Below are 23,977 nucleotides of genomic sequence, written 5' to 3'. Positions count from 1 at the left end.
ACATTGTTACTGAGCCTACTATAAAGCTAAAATGCTAAAATGATTTGGTTGTCTCTGTGACTGGTTGGAAGTCAGATTCCTTGTGTGTTTTTTGGACATACTTGGCAAATAAAGATGATTCTGATTCTGATTCCGACGGCAATTTCTTTGCATACAAAGGCCACTGATTTTATGGATAACGTTATGAAAGGTGCCATGTCTTATTTGCTTGAAATAAACGCAGATATCAACTTTCTTTTGAATTCCAGGATTATTGTTTCTTCCTTCCTTTCCTGACGCTGACTGCTCAAGGCTACACACTGCATCAATAAACGTTCCGTCAAGTGTCATAAGGACGTCCGGGATCTCATAATAGTTATTGAATAAATCACAAAAACCCGCTTTTGTTTAATAAATATTAGATCACCCAGGCCAGCAGAAGACTTATTGCTTTGGGGGGAAACAAAAAAAAATCGACCCTCGAAGTGCGTATGTATCTCCTAGTTTAATTAGATAGCAGGATGGAAAAGAAAGGTCACACTGAAGGCTGGAAGGAGCTAAAACATAATGTTGAATAGATACGGTTATGGAAACACCTGCTCAACTTCAAATTGTGAGTAAATATGACTCTAATACTGTACTTGAATGAAATGAAAGGAAAGAGTAAAACTATAACTACAATGATTTCATGGAAAATGGATAAACAAGGCTAGTAATGGTCTCGTTAAAACTGTTTACTGTATTAACTTAAAAATATTAAATGGGCTAGTATGCAGATATATATTTTATATATATACATATATATATATATTTTTTTTTTTTTTGTAACAAAATGTATCATAACGTACTGGAAAGTAGCAAAAGGTAAAGTTGTGTGGCGTATTAATGTAAGGTGACGTAACATAAGGTATTGTAGAGTAAGGTAAGGTAGCATAAAGGAATGTAACGAAACGCGATGCGAGCAGGGAAATGTCTGAGAAATTCAGAGGAATTCCAATTGAGCATCACCATATGCATCATCAATATAATCAGAGCTAAGGAAAATAGTAGTTTTCATATTTTCCACAGCCGAGGGTAACTTAACGTAACAAGAAAAAAGTATCCACTTGTTGGTCCGTCAACGCCATTGTTGACTTTTGTTGGAGTTGCATAAGCAGCATACAAACACGGTGCTATGAGAAGAAGCGCACTACCTTGGACTTGTCAAAGAAATCAGTGTTGAGCTTTCAGCGTGATATGATCCTCTTGTCTAAACATTATTTGACGACAATTGAGGACCTTTGGGCTCTTGGCAGGTCAAGATGACAGTCACTGTGTTTCTTTGCGTATCCCGCTGCGACCATTAACTTCCTCTTCATTTCCTCTTGTGCATCCGCTGTGACCTACAAACCATCCAGTGTGTTTGTTTTCCGACACTTTTTCCAATGCGCCTTCAGTGTTGAGTAGCCGCAGCGTTGCGGTCACACAAATTTACATCCGAGCTGCATGGATTATAAACATTTTGCAGCTTTTAGAGACCAATTTGTGCTTAAAATGTAATGTAAAAAAAAAAAAAAAAAAGTTGAAACTTATAGTGTAAGATACTACACTGTTTTTCAACAAAAGGTGGTAGGAGAAGAACATGATGAGAGAAGAATTATTTATAGTGGAAGTTACATGTAGTAAGTAAGCAATAAGTTATCAAGGTTGGAGGGGTTTTGTTGTTTTTATGTTCTACAGTGGTACACTTGTGTGACAATCAAGAGTGTTAAAAAGTGATTTGCATCACTGAATTTAAGACTTGATTTTCTTAATATGAACAGTGGTTTGCTTATTTTTATACTTATATATCTATAGCGCTTGTCTCCATTAGGGTTGCGGGTTAGCTGGAATCTATCCCAGCTGCCTTTTTTTTTACGAGGTGGGGTACACCCTGGACTGGTCGCCAGCCAATCGCATAGACGACCAACCACTCACACTCACATGCGGGGACAATTTTGAGTCTTCATTTAACCTAAGAAGCATGTTGTTGGAATGTGGGATGAAGCTGAAGTACCCACACAAGCTTGAAGAGAACATGCAAACTTCACACAGGAAGTCCAGAGTCCGGATTCGAACCCGCAACCTCAAAACTGTGAGGCAGATGTGCTCCACTCTAAAAACGGCTGGGTCAAAAACATCTCAAAAAGGGTTACTTGGGTAACCCAATGCATTTCTAAAGTTGGACCGAGCCAACGAGATCTGGGTTAGGGTGTTTGACACTACGTGTGGGGTTGGGGCTGTTTACCCCAAAATGGGATGAACACAACCCTGCCGTTGGGTCGAACGCGACCCTGCCGTTGGGTCGAACGTGAACCTGCCGTTGGGTCGAACGTGACCCAGCCGTTAGGTCAAACGCAACCCTGCCGTTGGGTCGAACGTGAACCTGCCGTTGGGTCAAACGCAACGCTGCCGTTGGGTCGAACGTGAACCTGCCGTTGGGTCAAACGCGACCCTGCCGTTGGGTCGAACGCGACCCTGCCGTTGGGTCAAACGCAAGCCTGCCGTTGGATTCGTCAAATGTGAAACAAAAAGTGGTCTAAAACATAATAATAAAAAACTAATTATTAATCCCACTGTTTTTTGGCCCCACTTTGATGTTGCTGCCCAAACTGTTTCTTCTGGAAAAGTAGTTTGTAGTTAGCATTACTAACATCCAATCATCGAGCCATCCAACTTCTGAACCGCTTATCCTCACTAGGGTTGCGGGGTTCTAGAGCATACCCCGGTTGACTTTGGGCGAGAGGCGGGGTACACCCTGAATTGGTTGCCAACCATTCGCATTGAACTTTTCCACAATAATAAATGTATTGTGTAATATTAATGTAAATGCTGGAGTGACTAGACTCTTACACTTACTGTTCCACTTCACCATATATGAAGCAGTCAGCAGGTGGCTCCAAGTCACAGCCGAATGGAATAAGTGCAATCAAACAAACATGGCGACTTCAAGAAAGTGTTTTTTTTTTTTTCAAATCAATGGTGGTGTACCTGTAACACAATTAAGTTGATTAATCTCAGAACCATCATTTTATACCAAAAGCTGGGTTGTGAAATCAATGCATTTTTCTTTGTGTTGTGGGCAGGACATCTCTTACCAAACACGGTTAATAATTTGTTCTTATTTTGATCCAAATTGACCAAAATTTGAGCCAGCATTTTTTTAGTGTGCAGCCACTTATCCATGCCTCAAATATTAGAATGTTTCTTGTAAAGAAAAAAAAAAAAATGAAAAAAAAGTGATAGATTATTGCAGACTATCTCCTAAAAAAGTTAAATATTTAAAATAAAAAATTGGATCTTTTCGAGATGAAGTAGTATGAGAATAAAGTTATATATTTTTGAGGGGGGGGGGATATATTTCATTTAGAAACTCAAGTTTTCAAGATAAAAAAGTCCTACATTTCCAAATATATTCCGAAAACATTCTTCTATTTGAGAGAAAATGCTCTCTTTTTAGATAAAAAGTTGTACATTTTCAAGATTAAAACCATCATGTTACAAGAATACAAATTATTATATTTACACATTTTAATGCAAAATATAAACAACTCAATTTCACCATTATTCAGGGACAGATTGTGTTTGACAATAGGGTTCTATTAAAATCATGTGTGTCTGAGAAAACAAAAAGAGAAATGGTTGAGAACAACAGTTCATTAAATGTTCTAATTGATTTTGAACTAACTCAGTAGTAAACTGGTAATTCACTGAAGTTTACCCCCAGTGGAACGAAGGTTTCGACGACCGTTGACCGAGCGAGAATCTTGGGTTGAACTCAGATGATGTTGAAGACAAGAGCCCTTTGAATCTATGTTCAAACATGTTCCAGATAAACGTCTGTGTGTGAAGTTTACCCTCCACTGCAGCCTATCTGCTCCTCTGTGATCCGAAGTGTTTCCTCTGTGTCAATACATCTGGACGTCCAGAAGATATTTTGTTTAGATTGCTGAAAAAAAAAAAAAAAATCATCTTGAAAGACTTGTTGGAACTCCCTTTCCTGCAACTGGATCACTGATATGCTTTTTGTAAACACAACAAAGGTCATCCAGCAGGTTATCACTTTCTGACTTTCGAGACTTGTGTTGATTTTGTCTTATGTTTCTTCTGTGTCTTGTCTTTCAAGTCTCGTGTTGATGTATTTGCTTATTTTCTTCGTGTGCTCATTGGGGGGGGGGAGAAAGTATTGCTATGTAATTCTTTTTGATTGAAATGGTGTGGTTTAACAGCTAATGATCATGTTAATTGTACATCTTGGGATGTAGAATCAGTGGAATTTGAATCGAATCTGATCTCAGGCCCCCTTGTGCTTGTGTGGGATTTCTCCAGGTACTCCAGCTTCTTCACATATTACAAAAAACATGCATGTTAGGTCAGAAGACTCGAAATTGTCCAACGGTGTGAGTGTGGACGGTTGTTTGTCTTTGCGTGCCCTGCAATTTACTGGCAACCAGGACAGGTTATACCCAGCTGCATTTCGACGAGTCAACTCACCAGGGAACCTAAATGAGGAAAAGCGCTATAGAAAATGAATGGAGGATCCACTTCTAAGTTTTAGTGTTTAGCCACTTGTCCGTGCCTCGAATATTAAAATGTTCCTTGTAAAGAAAAAAAAATGTGTCTATACAGTAAACAAAGATGATAGATTATGGCAGACTATTTCCTAAAAATGTGAAATATTTAAAATAAAAACAATGTATCTTTTCGAGATTAACGCCGTAATAGTAGTATGAGAATAAAGTTGTATATTTTTGAGAAATAAAGGAGGATCTATTTAGTATAGAAACGTAGGTTTTCAAGATAAAAAGTCCTACATTTCCAAATATATCGCGAAAGCATTATTTGTATTTCAGAGAAAATGCTCTATTTTTTTCGATAAAAGGTTGTATATTTTCAAGATTAAAACCACCATGTTGTTCAAAATCAAATGTATCAACTAGTGGAAGAGCAGGACTAAAGGTGAAATAGAAAACAACAACAACAACAACAATTGATTCATCAAGCATAATCATACCAGGTCAAATATTAGCCAACATTTGTCTCCCTCTGCTGCCAGTAAAGAGAACTCCATGCAAATATAGAGCTCTGGAAAATGTTCCCCCCCCCTCTTAATACTTTCCAGCGCTGCATTGTAGACGTGGTCTGCAGTAAATATGAACTGGCTGCTCCTATTTCAGCTTATTTTTACTCACGTCATGAGGTCATTTTGACCTCCTTTTATGGATTGAGGTGTAAGCCAATCAAATTTCATTTTCGACGTTGGAACGTCAACAAAATATTTCCGCATAATTACATTAGCCAAAACAGTCACGCATACTTTCTCTTGCACTGTTGTCTCTCACTTATACTTAACTATATAGTGACTGTCATTTGTGGGAGATTTTGTTATTTTTATTTTTTTTAAATGGGAAAATTGAGTCAAGGCAAGCAAGCATATGCTACTGTATTTAAGCAATGTAATTAGTTGCTACAAATTCGCCATAAGTTGCTCATTAATACTTCAAAATAGTCAAAATAGTGGCCGTCCCTCTCGTTAGACTCCGTGCACCAATTAGTCATACTTCATCCAATTAAGAGAGATAAATAGCTCACAATTTTCACAATTAAGAGAGATAAACATCTCCTTTTTTACCATAAAAGAAGACAACAGTACTTATCTCAGTTCATGCACGCTTTTGTTCACACATGAACTTGCTGATCCCATTTGTTGCTAATCAAAACAGCAGCACCTATTGAAGCAAGTTGTAGTATATTTTCATAGTAACACAGAGTTCCTTCGGGAAGGACAAATGTTTGGAGACCTGTGTTCCCACCAACTGTCTTTTCTTTGTACTTCTACATCAAAGAACATCCTTTAACCAGTTATATGTTGATTGGGGGGTCTTGCATCCCCCTGACAGAAACCTGTCGGGGGTTTACAACCGGTCCTGGTCTTCAAAGAGGACTGTTTGGCATTATCGTAACAAAGGACCCCCGGGGGTAAGATTGACCAGGCTGAGAGATGACAGCAGACGAGTAGTGGTATTTCACACACCCAAAGAGACACCAGCTGGCAGGTACGATTCCAAATATGGTCATGAGGAGCAGCATCTTTCCGGATGCAACGAGGGAGGGGGCGAAGTCCACGCCCAGAGAATTAGAACCTTGATAAACTGAGATCCCAGGGTTTTCGGGGGCTTTTTCGTCGTTCTGACAATGCAGCAGCTGCTATGACACTAAGGCCTGTTCAATAAATCGAATTAGCCCAAATGCCAAGTGTCTCGAAATCTTCATTCACCCCATGCCAGACGGAAGTCGGAGTCCTCCCGGGAGACCACCGACTCGGAAGCACAGGTGCACGAAAATTAACCACAAAATGGCGTTGTCGGCAGGATTTCTTTGCGGCGCGGCCGGGAGTCAGCGACGCGGGGCCGCTTCAGATTTCAGGCCGGCTAAAAAGGTGAGTCTTTTCTCACTGTTTGAATCTGGCGGCCGTGCGCCGCTGACGCTAGTGGCTTGTGTGCTGTATTGAAATCGACTAGTGGGCACGTTCCTGTGCTTCCGTGTCAGAGGGGGTGGTTTGAAGTTTCGTCTAAATTTCGTGTTGTTTTTACTGGTATTTTGGACCCGCGGAGGGGAAGGCCCTTCAAGAGTGAATGAGTTCGACACACAAATGTCAAAAGAAGTTTTAAAGTGTTAACAGTAGAATGCTCGATTTGGGACGTGCGCTTAGTTTCAGAACGGATGCGTTCATGCGGAGCTCGGATGCTAGCATGATGTCAGTCCGGCCGTTAAATTAGCAAGGCACGTCACCAGATGAGTAACATAGCCCATAGTCGTTAAGTACCGATTGAACACAACCTGGCCAGGTTACTATTTAGCAGAATGAGTGTGGAAGCGTAGTCTGAGAGAAGTGACGTCGGCGGTCCATGTGAGGCCGCCAAAGCTAGCAGACGCGGCTATTGGGATAAGTTATCACACGACGCTCTCGGTGGGAAGATGAGGGATCACATCCACATAAGGCGGGGCCGAGGTGGGGTGAAGCCTGTGTAATGAAATTCGAAGGTTCGACTCCTGGTCGGGTTTGTTATGCTAATCTGAGGCCGGGCGTCATCAAGTGTGAGCAAATTAAGTAACAGACGAGGTGAGCTCTATTTGGGAACGAAAGAGACTCATAGTAGGTCTGGAAAAAGACCCGTGGACTAAGTGTGTGTGATACGAATACTCTGTGTGATACGACTTATTAATTGTGTACACAATATGAAGAAAAACCCTAGAACTATAATAAATATAATTATAAAAAAAATATCTATGTAAACAGTTATAAAGCGCTCTAAACAGGTACCCATTATCGTTACAAAAAATACAGGTAAGGTATGATAAATTAATATATATATATATATATATATACAACTCGGATGCCGGGCGGCCGTGAACACGGCGGGTTTGCGTCATGTTGGTCTATTTTTGGGTCAACGTAACTGGCCAGTGTTCCAGCGAATCAGACGAGACACGACCCCGGATGTTTTGTTGGGGGATGGATACGGCGGCGGTTGAATTGGTGAGGCCACGCATGTGTTACGGAGCCGTTAAAACCTGAGCGAAGAGGAATTCTGTGAATCGAGACGATTCTGGCCCACTTCGGCCTGCACGCGGAGTTTGAATGCATGGCGTAAAAGGTGCTGGTTGAATAAGAGCGTATGAGCAGGAGGTGAAACGTAAGAAGTGGATGAGAATGTATTTTAGTGTGTTACCAGTGAATCATGAGGTGTGTATGGGCGGGATGTTATTGTGTGTGCAGCCAAATGTGTTCAACGAAGGTAGGGATGTGACCGGACATAGGAGTCTTTGTAAAAACGATAGTTAGGGGTGATATAATTACTTTAATGTAGTGCCGAAGAGATAGACAGTAAAACGCAGCGAAGTTTAATATACTCGCGAGATGACAAGGGTGTTGTAAGGCGGAAAAGGGCTTTGCGGGGCGCTCGGTTGAGTAAATTCAGAGAGGATTGGTAATGGATGCTGAAGGAAAATATGTTGTTAAGAAAATAGAAGAGAATGAAAAATTGAGTAGAAAAATGTATGAGATTTGTCTGGTGTGCCCTGCCATGGCAGCTGTTCAGCGAAGAAAAAATAAGAGCGACAAATTCCCCCGCTAAATACAATTTACGGACCTTTCCGAAAACGGCCCCAGTGACGTCACTATAACCGGCATTGCCGGTCAAGGGGCGTCTCAAATGGCAGACCATTTGTAGAGGGGAAATAAAACTCCTATCAATTCCGCACGAGCCCGCATTCAAAAAGGTGGGTAAATGTACAAAAATTGTCTTTCAAAATTTTTTAGTTTTTACAGAAACGGCTGCCCGGACTGGCTGCTGTTGGTGTAATTTGGATCCAGGGGCTGAAAAAGTTGATGGACAACATGAGCCTGGCGTGTGGTGACATAGTCAGATTGATACGCGCCTGTTGCATTTCGGTTCACCAATCGGATGATATGTTGCCACGGTCAGGTCTGAATAATGTCGAACCTGAAATTTTATTTGCCCCTTTTGCTCCTATAGTATTTGCTGTGTGACATGTTCCCGTCCTCTTCCCCAACGGTGCCGAAGCTTCCGGACTTCAAACCTCTCATGGATCCCAGTTCTCACTTCGAACATTGCATAAGTATTTGGACAGATAAGACAGGATCACATCCCTCCCGTTTAAGAGAGGCAAATGTTATTTATAGAATAGCTTTACTTGAGACCTTGCCGGTTGAAGTTAGGACTGAACTTTTTAAAGACCCTGACCTCATGAAAGGGGGAGATAGCTTTTTTAATTGTCATGTGTCACACCATTTGAAACTTTTTGTCGACAGAAAACACAAATCATCAGATGAGGTAAAGGACATGCAGGAACAACTTTTGAAGCTACCATTGGCCCAGGCCCGTAAAGTGGCCATTAAAATAAATAAATAAATAAATAAATAAATAAATAAAAATGGAAGCAGAAAAACAGATGTGGATGCCGCAGGGGTCAACGAGGAGACGAGGCGGGATTCGTGACAGAGGACACCAACGGAGGCAGGGGAAGCCCTTGCCGACCTCCAACGGACCAAGCGTGCTTCAATTGTGGTCAGTATGGACACTGGGATTGCCAATGTACTGTTTACCCAATGATTCAACAATGACCTCCAGTGGAACCCGGAGAGGCCACACCTCAAAGAGGAGGCTACAAAGCTTCACGAGGGAGAGGTGGGCGCGTCCCGGCAACAGCATCCGCAGCAGGCTCCACTGCAACGAGCCATCTCGCCAGTACTACTGTGATGAGGCCTGGTCCGAATGCCCAATGAGCCCGGAGCCAGGGGACGGAGGAAAGACAGAGACTCTGAACCCCACTAAGGGAAGACAACCACCTGAATGAGCTGTGCAGGGGTGCCCATGAGTGTGCCGATTACGATACCATTAAAGACTGAAATTGCTGGACAGACCCATGAACATCAGTTTGTCCTCATGAAAAGAGGGGCTCCAGTGAACCTGATGGGCAGAGATCTGCTTATCAAGACCAGGGCTACCATCCTTTGTAGCCCAGATGGACTGACGATACGGGTCCCCGATGGGACCATGATGAACTGTGGAAGAAGTTATCCTCCAGATGGAACATGATACAACATGAACTTCCGGAAGCAACTGCTGACATATATTGGGCCCGACTAAAACCTGAAACAAAGGAGGGAGGCGGAGTTTACTCGGCCTTCCTGCGGTGGAAGGCCTGGATCGACTCTCTTGCCCCCTATCGTCCTCCAATTGATCCTCTCCATCTCACACTGTTTTATGATAAAAATGACGATTTGGTTTACAGAGAAGCTTTTGAGCCAATACAGGGGGAAAATGGGATGCTCAATAAGTAAAAGTATTTACATAGGGAAGCAAGGTGTGGCAGCGGCCGCCACCTTGACGCCAGAGCAGAGTGAGTGGTTTATGATGAGTTTGACATCTTTTCCACACTTTTTCACTTGCACTAGGTCATAAAGCTTGAGAACTGGGACCCATGGTGAGAAAATGCCAATTGGCAAATGATTGGCAACAAGATCAAATACCCAATGTGTTGTACTCTTCCAGTACTGAATGTTTTTGTATTCAAGGTACCATGGTGGACGGAGGGGTGTTGGAGCATGTGACTTTAGCGCGATTCCATGGCGGAGAACTCTCGGACCATGAGGTACGCCGCACAGCTGTTGAGCTCGCTGCCGGACTCATTGTGGTCCGAGGGTCCTGCAGACGGGGGTCTATGTACATCCGTGACTCCGGTAACATTCGAGGTAAACCCGACTGCTTTTGTTAACGTGCCGTAGTATCCTTGTAAACAAGAGGCCATAGAAGATATCGCGGAAACCCAAATTCTGAAATCCCAATGCTTTGGTCCATAAATGATGTTATGAAACCCTCCGCTCAAGCTGCAGAACCGCTGGCCATTTGCAGGGCACTGGAGATATCTGAAAGTCAAGAGTGTTACTCCTTATTAATGGTGCTGATGCTGCAGCAGAAAAAAGTAGCAGGCTAATAAATGGATAGATGCTTAGAGAGCACTTGAGGTGAGAGATGATTGTGAGAAGCACATTAACGCATACGATGGCTTTAAACTTGTTTATGCCTAGAAGAGGAGTAATGAAAAATGTGTTAACTTGTGTGTCAGAGGGAATTATTTTGGCTTATTTACGGAATGGCACACAAGGAAGTGGTAGGATGGTTGTAATTGTGAATATACCGGGAGGCTGTGATTTTTGTAAGTGGATATACATAGAAGTTCCTGTTTGGGCAAACCAAATTAAGAAAATTATGCGAGGTACACCAGTCTACTAAAGACATCCGTACAATATTTAGTTGATACAGTATAGTAACTATTAATACAGCATAGCGAATGCAACTCTTTTCATTCACAGAAGTGAAGGATGGGCCAGAGGTATAAGGTTGTGTTGCTACTTATGGTACATACGATATGAGACTGTGCCTCATTTGCATTGTGTGCCAGGGAAATTATGAGGAGTACATTTCTTTGAGAATGACTATGTTATTAGGTATGAAGATTAATCTGTTTGATTGTCTCCCCAGATTCAGCACTAGAGCAGGGAAGACAAAGAGGATTTTTCCATCTTTCTGGCAAGCCAATTTTGAGGAGGGTTATGTAGTTGCATTCTGTCTTCTAAATCAGGTCGATTACAACACTTTGTGGACAAGCGGAGAGCTGCTTTTTGAGCTAAAGGGACAAATTTATCAGGGATAGTATTCTTAGATTGCTAAAAATAAGATAACATTGTTGCCTCAGTTATTGGTGACTGGTTCCTTACAGCGGTTGGGGAGGCTTGGTCAAGGCATTGATCATGTGAGACATAAAGTAATAATACACAAAAGGGGTAATCGGGAAGCACCATATATAGATTAATAAATACAAGTTAAGGTTGATTGCTGGGAAGTTCTGCGAGGCCCTGCACCCTAAAATAGCCGGGAACTTGCACTAAAATGTTAAATGACCGGACATCGGCATCCCAGCTAGGGGGCCCGTTTTACAACTGGTGCGTGGGCGAAGTTTACGATAGGCAGGGCTTACGTCTGAGGATAAGAGACAGAGGTCAGGAGGGTTGCAACTCAGAGACAACTGTAAATAGGAAGAAAAGAACAAAGGGTAGTTAGACTTAAAAATCTTCCACTGACTTAATTGAACAAGCTAGAAAGTAAGCGGATATAAACCAAATTTAGAAGCTATGACAGAAAACGCCGTTTACTGAACAGGTGACTATGGGAGGCTCGGTTGTGCTAGCGTGACCTTATTGACAAGTGAGAACCCAGTGTGTCCCCTCTCATATGCTGTTAGAGCCGCGGGTCGGTCGCCGGTTTCGGCTGTTCAGTTTATCCACAATAACAAAGACATAAGCAATGCCGTGAAGCAAGCAAGGGGGGCGCCACTGTTATTATTTGTCACGAGAGACTGAGAAAGACTCTTCAACCTGACGATTGCATCTATATGAAGGATGTTTCTCATGACAGAAAGAGAGCCAAGGAAAGGACTTTGTGGTGGAGACGGCAAAAAGCTGGAAAGACAAAGAGCAGCTGAATGGTCCTGTGTCTCCACGTTTACCAAGCGAATTGGAACAATATGATGAAAAGTCTGTTTCAGTGGGGGACAAAGTGGACACATTTCAAAGCCATCAATGATGCTGAGGGACGAAGGTCGGAGTCGGTCGGTGATCAGTGGCTTGTCGGAAGATGGTGGGGACACACTTGAGGTAATTTGGTCATCGGTATTAAGCAGGTCACCTGCCCTTGAACAGCAATAAATGGTAAAGGCTAGGCAGGGCATATATTTAGGAGTTTTCAGTATAAGAAGGGTAAATTTTACTTAGTCAGAAATCTCCCTAGTCAGTGAGGTGGGCAGAGGCACTAGATAGGATTGTGGGAGAAATTAGAAATATTTTTGCCATTATGGGAGTATGAGGTCATGCAGTCCTCAGATAGAATTCTACTTCAAAATTTATATTAAACGTCGGTAGGGGTTGAAAGAGAGAGGTCAGAAAGGAGCAGACCTCCTACTTGATTTCACCTACCATTGGTTAATGAGTCTGTTAGTAGTTTGTTAGCAAATGCCTCACTAAGCCTCCTACGCTGCACATGTAAATATCGATGGACCAAGACCATCTACTGTATTTGGGCACTAGGGGGTAATATACAAAGGGGGGCATTGATCGATGAATTAATCTGGTCTGACGTGGAAGAGGGGGACTTGATTTGCGGATCTGTCAGATGTAATATTGGAAATTAGGAAAAAGCAATGAAGGATACCTGTAGACTGGTAGAGGAATCTTGGGAAAATTATGCGCAGTGACGGGGGTGTAAAGACCGAAATACGAGCAAGCCGTTTCTGGTACATTTGGGGAGTAATAATTAGAAATCAGTTGGTAACAGAGCTATTTTTAAATCGTCAATCTAGCAGGAATATCGCGGTACTGAGGAGGAAGACCACGTGTAGTGATTGTACTAGTTAGTTCAAACCGATCAACTTTCAAATACTAGTTACGTGATGGTAGGGGAGGAGGCGGTTTTTGCCCAAACAGGAACGAGGGAAGGTGGATATTAATTGCGTTAAAAAAAAAAAAAATAAAAAAAAAAAATAAAAAAAAAAAGCCTCAGGAGGCTGCACAAGTTTCATAGCTTGCAAATTACAAATTTTGATCCGCGACTTGGGTAAGCACGCAAATGCTTCCAAATGGGTTGGTTGGGAATTACGCGTCAACCAATATATATTCTGTGTTCAGTTTTGTCTGTGGGGTGTGTAAGTGGAAATGGACGGTCAGGTCAATGTTATTGTCTGAGAAGTCTCGCTTGTCATGTCGTATTAAATGTTTATGGTTTGTGTTAAATGTTTACGGTTTGTGTTAAATGTTTGTGTTGTGTTAATTAAAAGCAGAAATGGAGCACCAATGGAGTGATTGTGGGAATGTGATCACATACAAGAGCCAGTCTCACCCATATCAAACATAGCATCCCAAGATGTTGGGAGCCGGAGGTCAAATTAAGTACTCTTGGGCCACGACCCTATTTTAGGAATTCGAACTTTTAGTTCTGGCATGATTGAAGCACCACTGGGTCAAATTCACTCATGTGGAGAAGGCTTCTATGCAATTTGTGGGGTCATCTGAGACTAACATGTTTATGACGACTGAGGACTTTGTGACTGACAAGTGGGTACGGTCTACACAGACTGTTGACTAACTGACCTTTGTGACGGTGTACATAAGGACACGGGGAAGAGTCTGATTTGTGGACATAACTTTATTTTTCAGGACGCCCAGGAGGATGCAGTGTGACAATGTTGAGTTATTGCAGGTTATGGGAGTGCTGACTTAATGCCGATTCTTATGTGATTCTTGGTCTATTGACATTGCCACTGTTGGGAAACGTGTTAACAATGAATTATCAGTGTTAACATATGATTTGTTATTTATGGAAATTATATCAATGTTTGGTGACCATTGCCGACTTGTCCCTTCTCTGGGGTATGAATGCAGGAATTATGGAGTCCACCCCCTTGGCAGGAGCATCTTTTGCAGAGGTGTGATTAATTTATTAAAGGACTTGTTTGCAGGACTTGTCAGCTGGGCCTCTGCAACGGGGAAGATGACCTGTTTAAAAATGGATGGTGGAGTGTATTCCTGTTGTTGTGTATTTGCTGGGAGAGTAGCCTCTAGGAACTTTGCTGTGCTGACTCCCACCAGTAACATCTACTGCCGGCGGACCTGAGACAGCTGTCGAAGAAGGGTGCCCGGGTAAAGTGGACACATTGATTCGTAATGTATCCGAACGGGAGGTTAGTATTCCAATTCTGAACTTTGATTCAACACTGTACTGTTATTGGAGGTTGCTAGTTTATGCAGGTTCATCACAGGAAGTTGGATGGAGGAGAGCTTAGGAAGATATGGTGCATGCATGACTGGTGGGATACAGAGTATGACCAATATCGGAATGTCTAATGCAATACTGTCGAGGGAGTTCACATGATATGGTAGTAAGTACCTTAGCGTGACACTGACGGTGAGTATGATATGATTGAGGGGTAATGAGTAATACGAAACATCTATTGACACCCCTCCAGAGGTTATGATTCGTCAAGTGGCAGATATATGGGTTTTGGCATGAACAATAAATATAGAGTAACTATGGTATAATGAGATATTAGAGTCTGGGGGCTAATATGGACTTGATGACGCAATCGGTTACGAACTAGGGTCTCTACGAGGTACGGAACTAAAAGGGGAGTGATGTGAAAATTAACGCAAATTTAAATTACAGGACGACTGAGGGGTAAGATATTGCAAGCCGCTGCGGGTGGTTAGGGGTGCGTGCCAAGAATCCACCGAATTGGGGAGGAATCAGGAGGGTCTCATAAGGGCACCCCCATCCCTTTTTGGGTCAGTTAAGTCAGGAGGCGCATGGGCTAGCCCATGACGCAAGGGGGGTGTAAAGCGGAAAATTAGGAAAGAATAGGGGTTTGGGCACCTGGTAAATAAATTGTAGAAATTATCATAGTTTAGCTTAGCTTGCATTAATATTATGGACAATTTTGATGGAAAGAATTGCGCAACAAAGAAGTCTGCAGAAGAATAAACCTAGGGTAATACTAGTCAAAGGGACGACGGAGTCTTGTACGTACTTAAATTCCGTGTTTCCGTGGGTTTGTAAAAACGTTATTAGTATCGTGTGAATGTGTAGAAGTGTGAATGTATAAGACAGGATTGCAAATTACAACTGGGTTTGGAAGCAGGTGCAAGAATCCACCGTCCCGTGGGGGTAAAAGTTTGAAGGTTACCAAGCCCCAGACATTCATTGTCACCCTGTCATTTTGAATAGTCAGTATTAAGGTCACTCTCGGTGCAAATAAATTGACTTCCAAATTCACAAAATAAGGAAAAATAACAGTAAACCGGATTCAAGAGAACGCTTCACGTGTAAAGACTGGAAATATGTTCAACTCCAAACCCCTTACAAAATGAAACATTTAAACACATGGATAACCAAATACGATGTCGCGGGCCAGCTAAATTTGAAAAATTGGTTCAACGTCGAGACGAAATAAAAGTCGACATAAAAATAATAGAAAAATGGATAAAAGAGGGATATGATGACATAGTTGTCTGGCTAAACATGGTGTCTAAAATAGAAAAAGGAAGTAAAGAAACGAAGGACTTAGAAAATGGACGGAAAAGGCCTTCAGGGACATTAAACAACATTTGGTGTCCAGGAAAGTGCTGGCCCTTCCAAAGTATGATAAAACATTCATTCAAATGGTGGAGTGGAAAAGCTATTACAAGACCTCCGTACTTACGCAACAATGAAGTGATAAACTAAGACCAAGAGCTTATTTTTTGACTAAAATAGACAGAGTGATGTGATAATGGGCGGCATGGTGGCCGACTGGTTAGAGCGTCAGCCTCACAGTTCTGAGGACCGGGGTTCAATCCCCGGCCCCGCCTGTGTGGAGTTTGCATGTTCTCCCCGTGCCTCCGTGGCTTTTCTCCGGGCACTCCGGTTTCTTCCCACATCCCAAAAACATGCATTAATTGGAGACTCTAAATTGCCCGTAGGTGTGACTGTGAGTGCGACTGGTTGTTTGTTTGTATGTGCCCTGCGATTGGCTTGCAACCAGTTCAGGGTGTACCCCGCCTCCTGCCCGATGACAGCTGGGATAGACTCCAGCACGCCCGCGACCCGCGTGAGGAGAAGTGACTCAGAAGATGAACGGATGGATGGACTTGGTGGAGGAAGTTAGGTCATTTTCTTGGCTCAGATTCCTTCATGCAAGGGTGTTACAAAACATATTAATATCCAGCGATGGTAAGCGTCGGAGTCATGTCCGCAGGGGTTTGGAGACATACAGCGATGCAAGGGGGGTATTATCACTTACGGATTAAGCAACGGCCACTACCATGCCTGCCTCAGATGTGTAGAACTGACTGCCCTCCATATATTGTACTGTTAGATATCCATTTGAAAATGGGTTGGATTAAGTTTGATTTTGTTGCAAAATACTGGCAGATGTTTTTGTTCTTCCAGGGGTGGTCTGGAGCTGTTCAGGGTCCCGTGTGTATAAACCTGAACTCTGGGACTAATTCATGGTGGACAGCGGCCCGGGGCTGCAGGGGTTACAGTTTCTTCATCAATGACACGAGCTGTAGACCATATGGAGGGAGACCACCTTTAAGATTTTTATTTTTATTTCGTGTGTATTTTGATATGTGTGCTTCCACAGTTCTTTTTTGTGTTTTACGCTGTTTTTTGTTCATTTATTTCAATGTTTGTATTATTCTGTTGTGTATGGTTTGCCATCCGAGTCAAGGCCCCTTTGGGTGTTTTGATGTACAGGGCTCTGAAGGACACGTGACACGACTCTCGCTCTTTTCCTCGTCTCGTTTTGAGAAAGGTTTTTCGACCGAGAGCCGCGAAACCTTGACGCTTCCACGAGGCTGCGCGTACAAATTGATAAATTTGGGATTGGCTCCGTTTCGATATCGGGGAGGAGATTTGGTTTGTTTGGCTGTTTGGTACGCACGTGTGACCTCGGGGGGCGAAGAGGAGACGCAGGGAGTGATTCGGCCTTATTAGAATAATTATTTTTCCTAGTAAATGGTTAACCATAAGTAAATGCCTTGGAGCATGATAGATTTTCTTGACCAAGTAGATTTGTTCAAATTGTAGATAATTAGTTAACTTTTTGGGCTAACGCTGGTTTGTTGGTTCTGGCCAGGTGTCATTTGGTAACTCTAGGTTTGTAATGAGTTTGGGGATCTCATTAAAGGGGGGTTATGTAGTATATTTTCATAGTAACACAGAGTTCCTTCGGGAAGGACAAATGTTTGGAGACCTGTGTTCCCACCAACTGTCTTTTCTTTGTACTTCTACATCAAAGAACATCCTTTAACCAGTTATATGTTGATTGGGGGGTCTTGCATCCCCCTGACAGAAACCTGTCGGGGGTTTACAACCGGTCCTGGTCTTCAAAGAGGACTGTTTGGCATTATCGTAACAAAGGACCCCCGGGGGTAAGATTGACCAGGCTGAGAGATGACAGCAGACGAGTAGTGGTATTTCACACACCCAAAGAGACACCAGCTGGCAGGTACGATTCCAAATATGGTCATGAGGAGCAGCATCTTTCCGGATGCAACGAGGGAGGGGGCGAAGTCCACGCCCAGAGAATTAGAACCTTGATAAACTGAGATCCCAGGGTTTTCGGGGGCTTTTTCGTCGTTCTGACAATGCAGCAGCTGCTATGACACTAAGGCCTGTTCAATAAATCGAATTAGCCCAAATGCCAAGTGTCTCGAAATCTTCATTCACCCCATGCCAGACGGAAGTCGGAGTCCTCCCGGGAGACCACCGACTCGGAAGCACAGGTGCACGAAAATTAACCACAAAGTCAACAGGATCTCAGATTAATTCCAGTGTGGAGTCTTGCTGCATGTAGTAAACAAGTTCCCTTCTGGGGATAATTAAGATAATAATAAAGATAATCTTAATATGTGGAACCTGCCTGTATAATGAAAGTAGTAGTACACGCTAATTTGATCGCTTCAACACGTTGAGTGTGTCCTTGTTTTTGTTCTGCGGTGTTACGCCACTGATTTGTTTCACCTAGTCTGGTGTGTTTTCTTACTGGTGTGTATTCTGTGAGTCATGTTTAAGCTTGTTATGGTGTGATTTATCCTTCATCCCTTTTTGCAACATACATACTGTATGTTGTGCAGATGGCTAGATGCACCGTTACATGTGTCTGTGCTTATTTACACTTGTGTGTTTGTGTGTGCGCTCCAGATGTCTGCTACCACATCGCGGTGAAGACGGGCAACATCCCCGGCCGGGGGCAGCTCGTACTCCACGGTCTATGTCAAACTGTACGGGGAAAAAGGTGACATCAGTTCTTTCTACCCTTTTGTCAAAATAGGCATTTTTCATGGTTACTTTGACTACTTCAAAGTACTATAGTACTTTTACCTAAATAAAAGAGTTGAATCAGTACTTCAACTTTTACCAGCCTCACAAATATATGTGCTTCTGTGCAATTACAGAGTGAGTACATTTATCACCTCCGCGTAAAACTGTAAATATATTTAAGAAAGCACCACTCTTATCACTGCTGTCCTCAAGATCGAGGCCAAAGACGTGGGAAAGGCGTTCAAGATCCGTATCGGCCACGACGGCTCAGGCATCGGATCCGCCTGGTTCCTGGAGACGGTGGAGGTCAAGCACATCACGATGGCTATGGTGACCAAGGAGAAGAAGAAGGAGACAAGAAGAAGAAGAAGAAAAAGAAGAAGGACGAGGAGGAAGGTGCGGAGGAGATTCAGGAAGTGGTGGTGACGTATCGTTTCGAGCTTCAGGTGGAGCTGCTGCCTGACGAAGCAGAAGACCTCGAAGACCTCGAAGGTCCAACACACTCTTGTCCACATAATTGTTTTCTCTGTATTTGGATTACATTTGACCCACCAAAGTCAAATTTGGAGTTAAACCAATTCTTTTCTGGAAAAATAGGCCTCAAAAGACAAAGAAAACCAACCTGTGAAAGTATCAGTGTACGCTGCAAACAGCTTCTGCCCCCCGTCCCTTTATGTCCACCAGGCATCTTCGAAAAGTGACTTTATTTTAGTTTTATTTTATTTTATTTTACTTCTCTTTACATGTGAACTACAGTTAGAAATGTGTTGCTCGTTTTGTAATTAGAACTACTTAGCATCACTGAGAAGATTACGTTCAACTTTGGCCTTTCAAAATGGACTCATTTTTTTTACCTTCATCGGTGTAATTTCAGCTTTAAAGCCAAACTACTTGAGCATTTTAGCCAGAGATGTTCTTCGTGATTGTACAGAAGGTACTCCTGGCTTGATCTGACACTTTTTTTTCTGCTTGCAATTTAGGACAGAAGGTTGAGGAGAGGTGAGTAATTCATCCCTTCTATTGTCTCGCAGTCAACACCTACGAAGTGTGCGTCTTCACGGGCGACGTGCTCGGAGCCGCGAGCGACGCCGACGTCTTCATTAATATTTACGGCGAGAACGGAGACACCGGAGAGCGCTATCTCAAGAACTCCGACAACCTCAACAAATTCGAACGAGGCGAGGTACGACGTCTCTCATCGGGACGTCTTTTTTACAATGTTGTCTGGTGCTGCAAATTAAGCAGCGTTTTATCTCCACACGATCGCAACGCTCAGGTAGGATGGTAGGATTACGAGCCCCCCCTCCTCCTAGCACAAGCGAGCCAGCTGGGACTGAAAGGAGCTGAGGCGTCCACTGTGTCACTGAACCTGTCCTACTTTTACTCATTACTTGGATCCAGTTTATGAATGATTCAACCCAGCATTAAAACTGGCACTGCCGCTACATAAATCATGTCCTCACACATTTACACTGGGCGTCTGTGTTTATGACTGCCATTTGAGAAGTTTTGTATGCAAAAGCAGCGCAGAATACCAGCATACGTATCAGCCACAATATTAGGGACACCTGCGCAATTAAATACAATCCATCCATCTCCTCATTTCCTATAGTGCTTGTACTCATTTGGGTCAGGTTTGGTCAAGTTCAAACTTCCAACCTCGGAACTGTGATGCAGATGTGCTAACCGCTAGACTACCATGAAGGAGAACCTCCAAAGTCAAAGGCCTCAAAAAAAAAATCAACCATTCTCTATACCGCTTGTCTTTTTTAGAGTCACGGGTAAACTGGACTCTAACCCAGCTAACTTTGGGTCAAGAGGCATGGTACAACCTGGACTAATTGCCAGCAGGACAAACAACCGTTCACAATCACACCGATGGACAATTTCGAGTTTTTTATGAACCTAATATGCATTGTTTTGGAATGCGGGAGGAAGCTGGAGTACCAATAGTAAACCCATTCAAGCACGCTGAGAAAATACAAACTTGGAGGTGCTGATTTTCATTCCAGCCGCTTTACAGTCAGCTGCAGAGAAGAGCTCTTTTCTAATGTCTTATTCATAGCTCACTGTTGCGGCATTCTATTTACCAGCAGCTCATTTGCTTTGCTGTGACCTTTCACTCTATCACACCATAGCCTATTGAGCAAAACGTGAAAAACTCCTTCCTAATGTGAGTGTGAAATGCTTTATTTCCTGACTCAAAAAAAACAAAAAAAACCTTGGTGCTTTTGGTAGTGTAAAATGATTGGAACACCGTTGTCTTGACAGTAACAGCAAGATTAATTGTATCACTTTGTGTTCCAGGAGGATGTATTCATCGTGACAGCTATTGATTTGGGTCCTCTGAAGAAGCTTTGGATCCGTCACGACAACACACGGTCGTATTCATCGTGGTATCTGGATCGTGTGGAGATAGTGGACACAAAGGATGATACGACGTGGGTGAAATTTACCTTCACGCTAGATTTTTTTCAGTGATTTACGTTTTTAATTTGAGCTGCCTTGTGGGATTTTAGGTACTACTTCCCGTGTAACCGCTAGCTGGCCGTGGATAGTTTGGCCAGATAGCGAGAGAGCTAAATAACGCAAAATAAGAGACGTGTTCCGCTTCCCTGACATGCTCAGTCTGGGCGAACTCTCCAAAGCGCGAGTGTGGCATGATAACAAAGGTAATGATGTCATCATTTTGTTTTATTGATAATGTTGATGCTGTTAGATACGATACATCCGGTATTAAATTAATCACTGTCAGCCCTCCCACTTCACATGGATATTTGACTTCAAAAGCCGTCAATGGCAGTGAATGAGTTAATGAACATCGAGCAGTATTTTATCTTTAAAAACAGAATATTTGCCCATTGTTTGTTTTTGTGTTTGTGTGTGGTAATGTTTTTGGTAAAAAAAAAGGCACGGCTCTGGGCTGGCACCTAGACTATATCGACATCAACGATGAGAGCATGAATCAGACATTCAGGTTCCCCTGCGACCGTTGGTTGGCCAAAAATGAAGACGACGGCCAGTATTTAACAATGTACTCACGTTATTTTTTGATCAATCCTCATCCACAAACCCATCAAAGTCCTCATCTTCTGTATCCGAAATGAACAGCTGGGCAAGTTCTCCAACAAACACGCCGGGTTCCCACTCGTCATTGTCAGAGTCAGTCTCGTTGCCGGGGGGCTGTTCAGCAATGATGCCGGCTTTCGCGAAAGCTCGGACAACAGCCAAAGTAGATACCTTAGCCCAAACATCCACAATCCATTCACGTATGGTGGCGGAACTCGCCCAGCGCTGCCTCCCAGTCTTAGTAAAGCTGTGTTCGCCATCTGTCATCCAACGCAAAACATTTTAATATGATTTTAATATATGAAATCAAGTGTAATGTTTTATTAGGCCAATGTACATTGAGTATTTTTTAACATTTTTGATAAGTCAATGTTTGTTAATAAATGTACTGACTGAGAATGTGTGTAGAAATTGTGGTTGTGTCATTTTGTGCTGCTCAGTGAGGGACTATGAATAAATGCGTCAGAAAAGGTGCATTTATTGTCAGCATTTTAGGCGTTTTATTTGAAAAACACATAGAAAAAGATCATATACAAGACAATAAATAAAAAAGAGACAGAACAGTTTGGGTTAAGCTATGCAACTTTTTGCATTGTCATTAGTAATAAATACAGTACAAAATCCACCCAGAGTGAATCTAAAGGTTCTTTTTTTTTTCTCCACAATATTCATCACTGATCAATGTTATTCTTCATTATGATTTAGCTATTGCTTTCATATTATTGATGATACATATTTCTACTTCTCTATAAAATACTCAAGATCATAAAACATTGCCCAGTTACAGCAAAACAGCAGTGTGTTGTACAAAGATGGCCACTTCCCTTTTTCACTGGCAGGTTAATAATAATAATAATCATAATCCACATTGTTTTTGTTGTTTTCTCGTTGTTGTTTACTGTCAGCAGCAAAGAAAGTAATATTCAAGAAGGTATACAGCATCATATGAAAGACATCTAAACAGAGCTACTCCCACATACACATAGGAAAACCTGAGAAGGACATGCATTGAAAAAGCTTGTGCTTTCAAAGTTCTACTGTTTCATCGGCTGGACTTCATTTTATACTATGGCTACGCTCCACTTGGCTCGGGAGCAACACACGGGGGGGGGGGGGGGGGTACACTGTGGCGGGCGCGCGGGCTAAGGCCAGTGAGAGCACACAATTAGTCGTTCAAAAATGCTAAACAAAAAAAGAGAAATCAACAATAATAATAAATAGTCAAGACCAGCCAGCCAGCTTCATTCAATTCCAATACTTAGTTTTCCCTTTTTTTTTTATTCTCCAAAAGAATTAGAAGTATTGAGAGGAAAAGCACACTGAAAAGTTAGCTTATTATATCCACACTCCATTTATATTTGTGTATTTTTTTTCATTTTTATTTTTTTTATATATATTTGTTGATAATGGCTCAAGTTAGCATGTTAAGTAAGTAAGATACAATCCCCAACCCCCCCCTGCAAATACACCAAGCAAAACAGCCAGCAATACAAAGGGCAACACGTGGCCTCTGGCTCTCGATATGAATGTCAGCAATGCGGAGTCAAAAAACGATTGATTACGAAGCAGCATCGTATGGCGCAAAAAAGCGATTACTACGACAAAACGTGTCTCCGATCAAAAGCGGGGAGGCTAAAGGGAATTTCATCTACATCAACAGCACCATGCTGGCTTCAAAAGTGTTCCATGTTACTATCTTTCCTTTTTTTTTGTGGGGGGAGGGGAGAAATAATAATAAAATCATAATCACAGACGGCATGCAGAAGCATCCCCACCAACCCAATGCATAATGAGGTATTCTTTTTTTTGTCATATTTTTTTGTCTTATTTTAAATAAATATATCCATTAAATTGCAAAGTTATGAGACATTAAATATTCCACCACGATAGCTAGCTAGCTACAGTTAGTAATAAATAATGATTGTTAAATACTTAAGGCATCTTTAAATCACAGCATTCTATGTGAACTAGCAGAACCTCCCGTTATTTCAGCACTTTTTTTGTGTGTGTAGTTTTTGTTTTGTTTAGTTTTTGGGATGGAGGTCTCACATGAGAGGAAAAGAAAAACACAATCAAGTTATTCTCCGATAATGACCAAGCAGAGCTAGCACCACGCTGACGGTAAAAACAACGACGACCATGCCAAATTTGATGAGAAGAAAGTCAGTATTCTGGGGGGGGGGGGGCGTAATATTACCAGAATTATTATTATTTTTAATTAAGTTGTATTATTACAAGAACTTCATGTTACGAGACAAAAACTACAGGGTGTCCCAAAAGTCAATATACACTTTCTTTTTTCTATTTTGTTTCAGTTTCTTTTTGACCGATGTTGACGCCATTAATATTAGACAGCTTAGGCTTTGCAGTTTATGTAAGCATATCATTCATAGATCGCCAAATGACGTTGGAGGAGTGATGCAAAATTGCCGCCCGCCAAGAGGTTTTTCCATCCCCGACTGCATTTCATC

At 42.3% G+C, this 23,977-nt stretch overlaps 1 protein-coding gene across 1 annotated transcript; it reads left to right on the top strand.

The window, feature by feature from the left end:
- Positions 1–10,150: 10,150 nt before the first annotated feature.
- LOC133474915 (lipoxygenase homology domain-containing protein 1-like) lies at positions 10,151–22,132 on the top strand. Its single transcript, XM_061767083.1, has 5 exons — positions 10,151–10,247; positions 18,318–18,383; positions 18,651–18,929; positions 19,469–19,620; positions 20,745–22,132. The coding sequence occupies exons 1-5, from the start codon at positions 10,151–10,153 to the stop codon at positions 20,916–20,918; spliced, it is 768 nt and encodes a 255-aa protein (XP_061623067.1). The 3' UTR covers positions 20,919–22,132.
- Positions 22,133–23,977: the final 1,845 nt, after the last annotated feature.

Source organism: Phyllopteryx taeniolatus, chromosome 3 (genome assembly GCF_024500385.1).
Source record: "Phyllopteryx taeniolatus isolate TA_2022b chromosome 3, UOR_Ptae_1.2, whole genome shotgun sequence".
Taxonomy (NCBI): Eukaryota; Metazoa; Chordata; class Actinopteri; order Syngnathiformes; family Syngnathidae; genus Phyllopteryx; species Phyllopteryx taeniolatus.
This window is presented reverse-complemented; position numbering and strand designations above follow the sequence as displayed.

Excerpts from the sequence above, each read along its gene's own strand:
- LOC133474915 (XM_061767083.1), top strand. The coding sequence starts at position 10,151 with ATGGCGGAGAACTCTCGGACCATGAGGTACGCCGCACAGCTGTTGAGC. Across the intron at positions 10,248-18,317 it reads TCCTGCAGACGGGGGTCTAT|ATGTCTGCTACCACATCGCG; the intron begins GTACATCCGTGA and ends TGTGCGCTCCAG. Across the intron at positions 19,621-20,744 it reads ACAAATTCGAACGAGGCGAG|GAGGATGTATTCATCGTGAC; the intron begins GTACGACGTCTC and ends TTTGTGTTCCAG.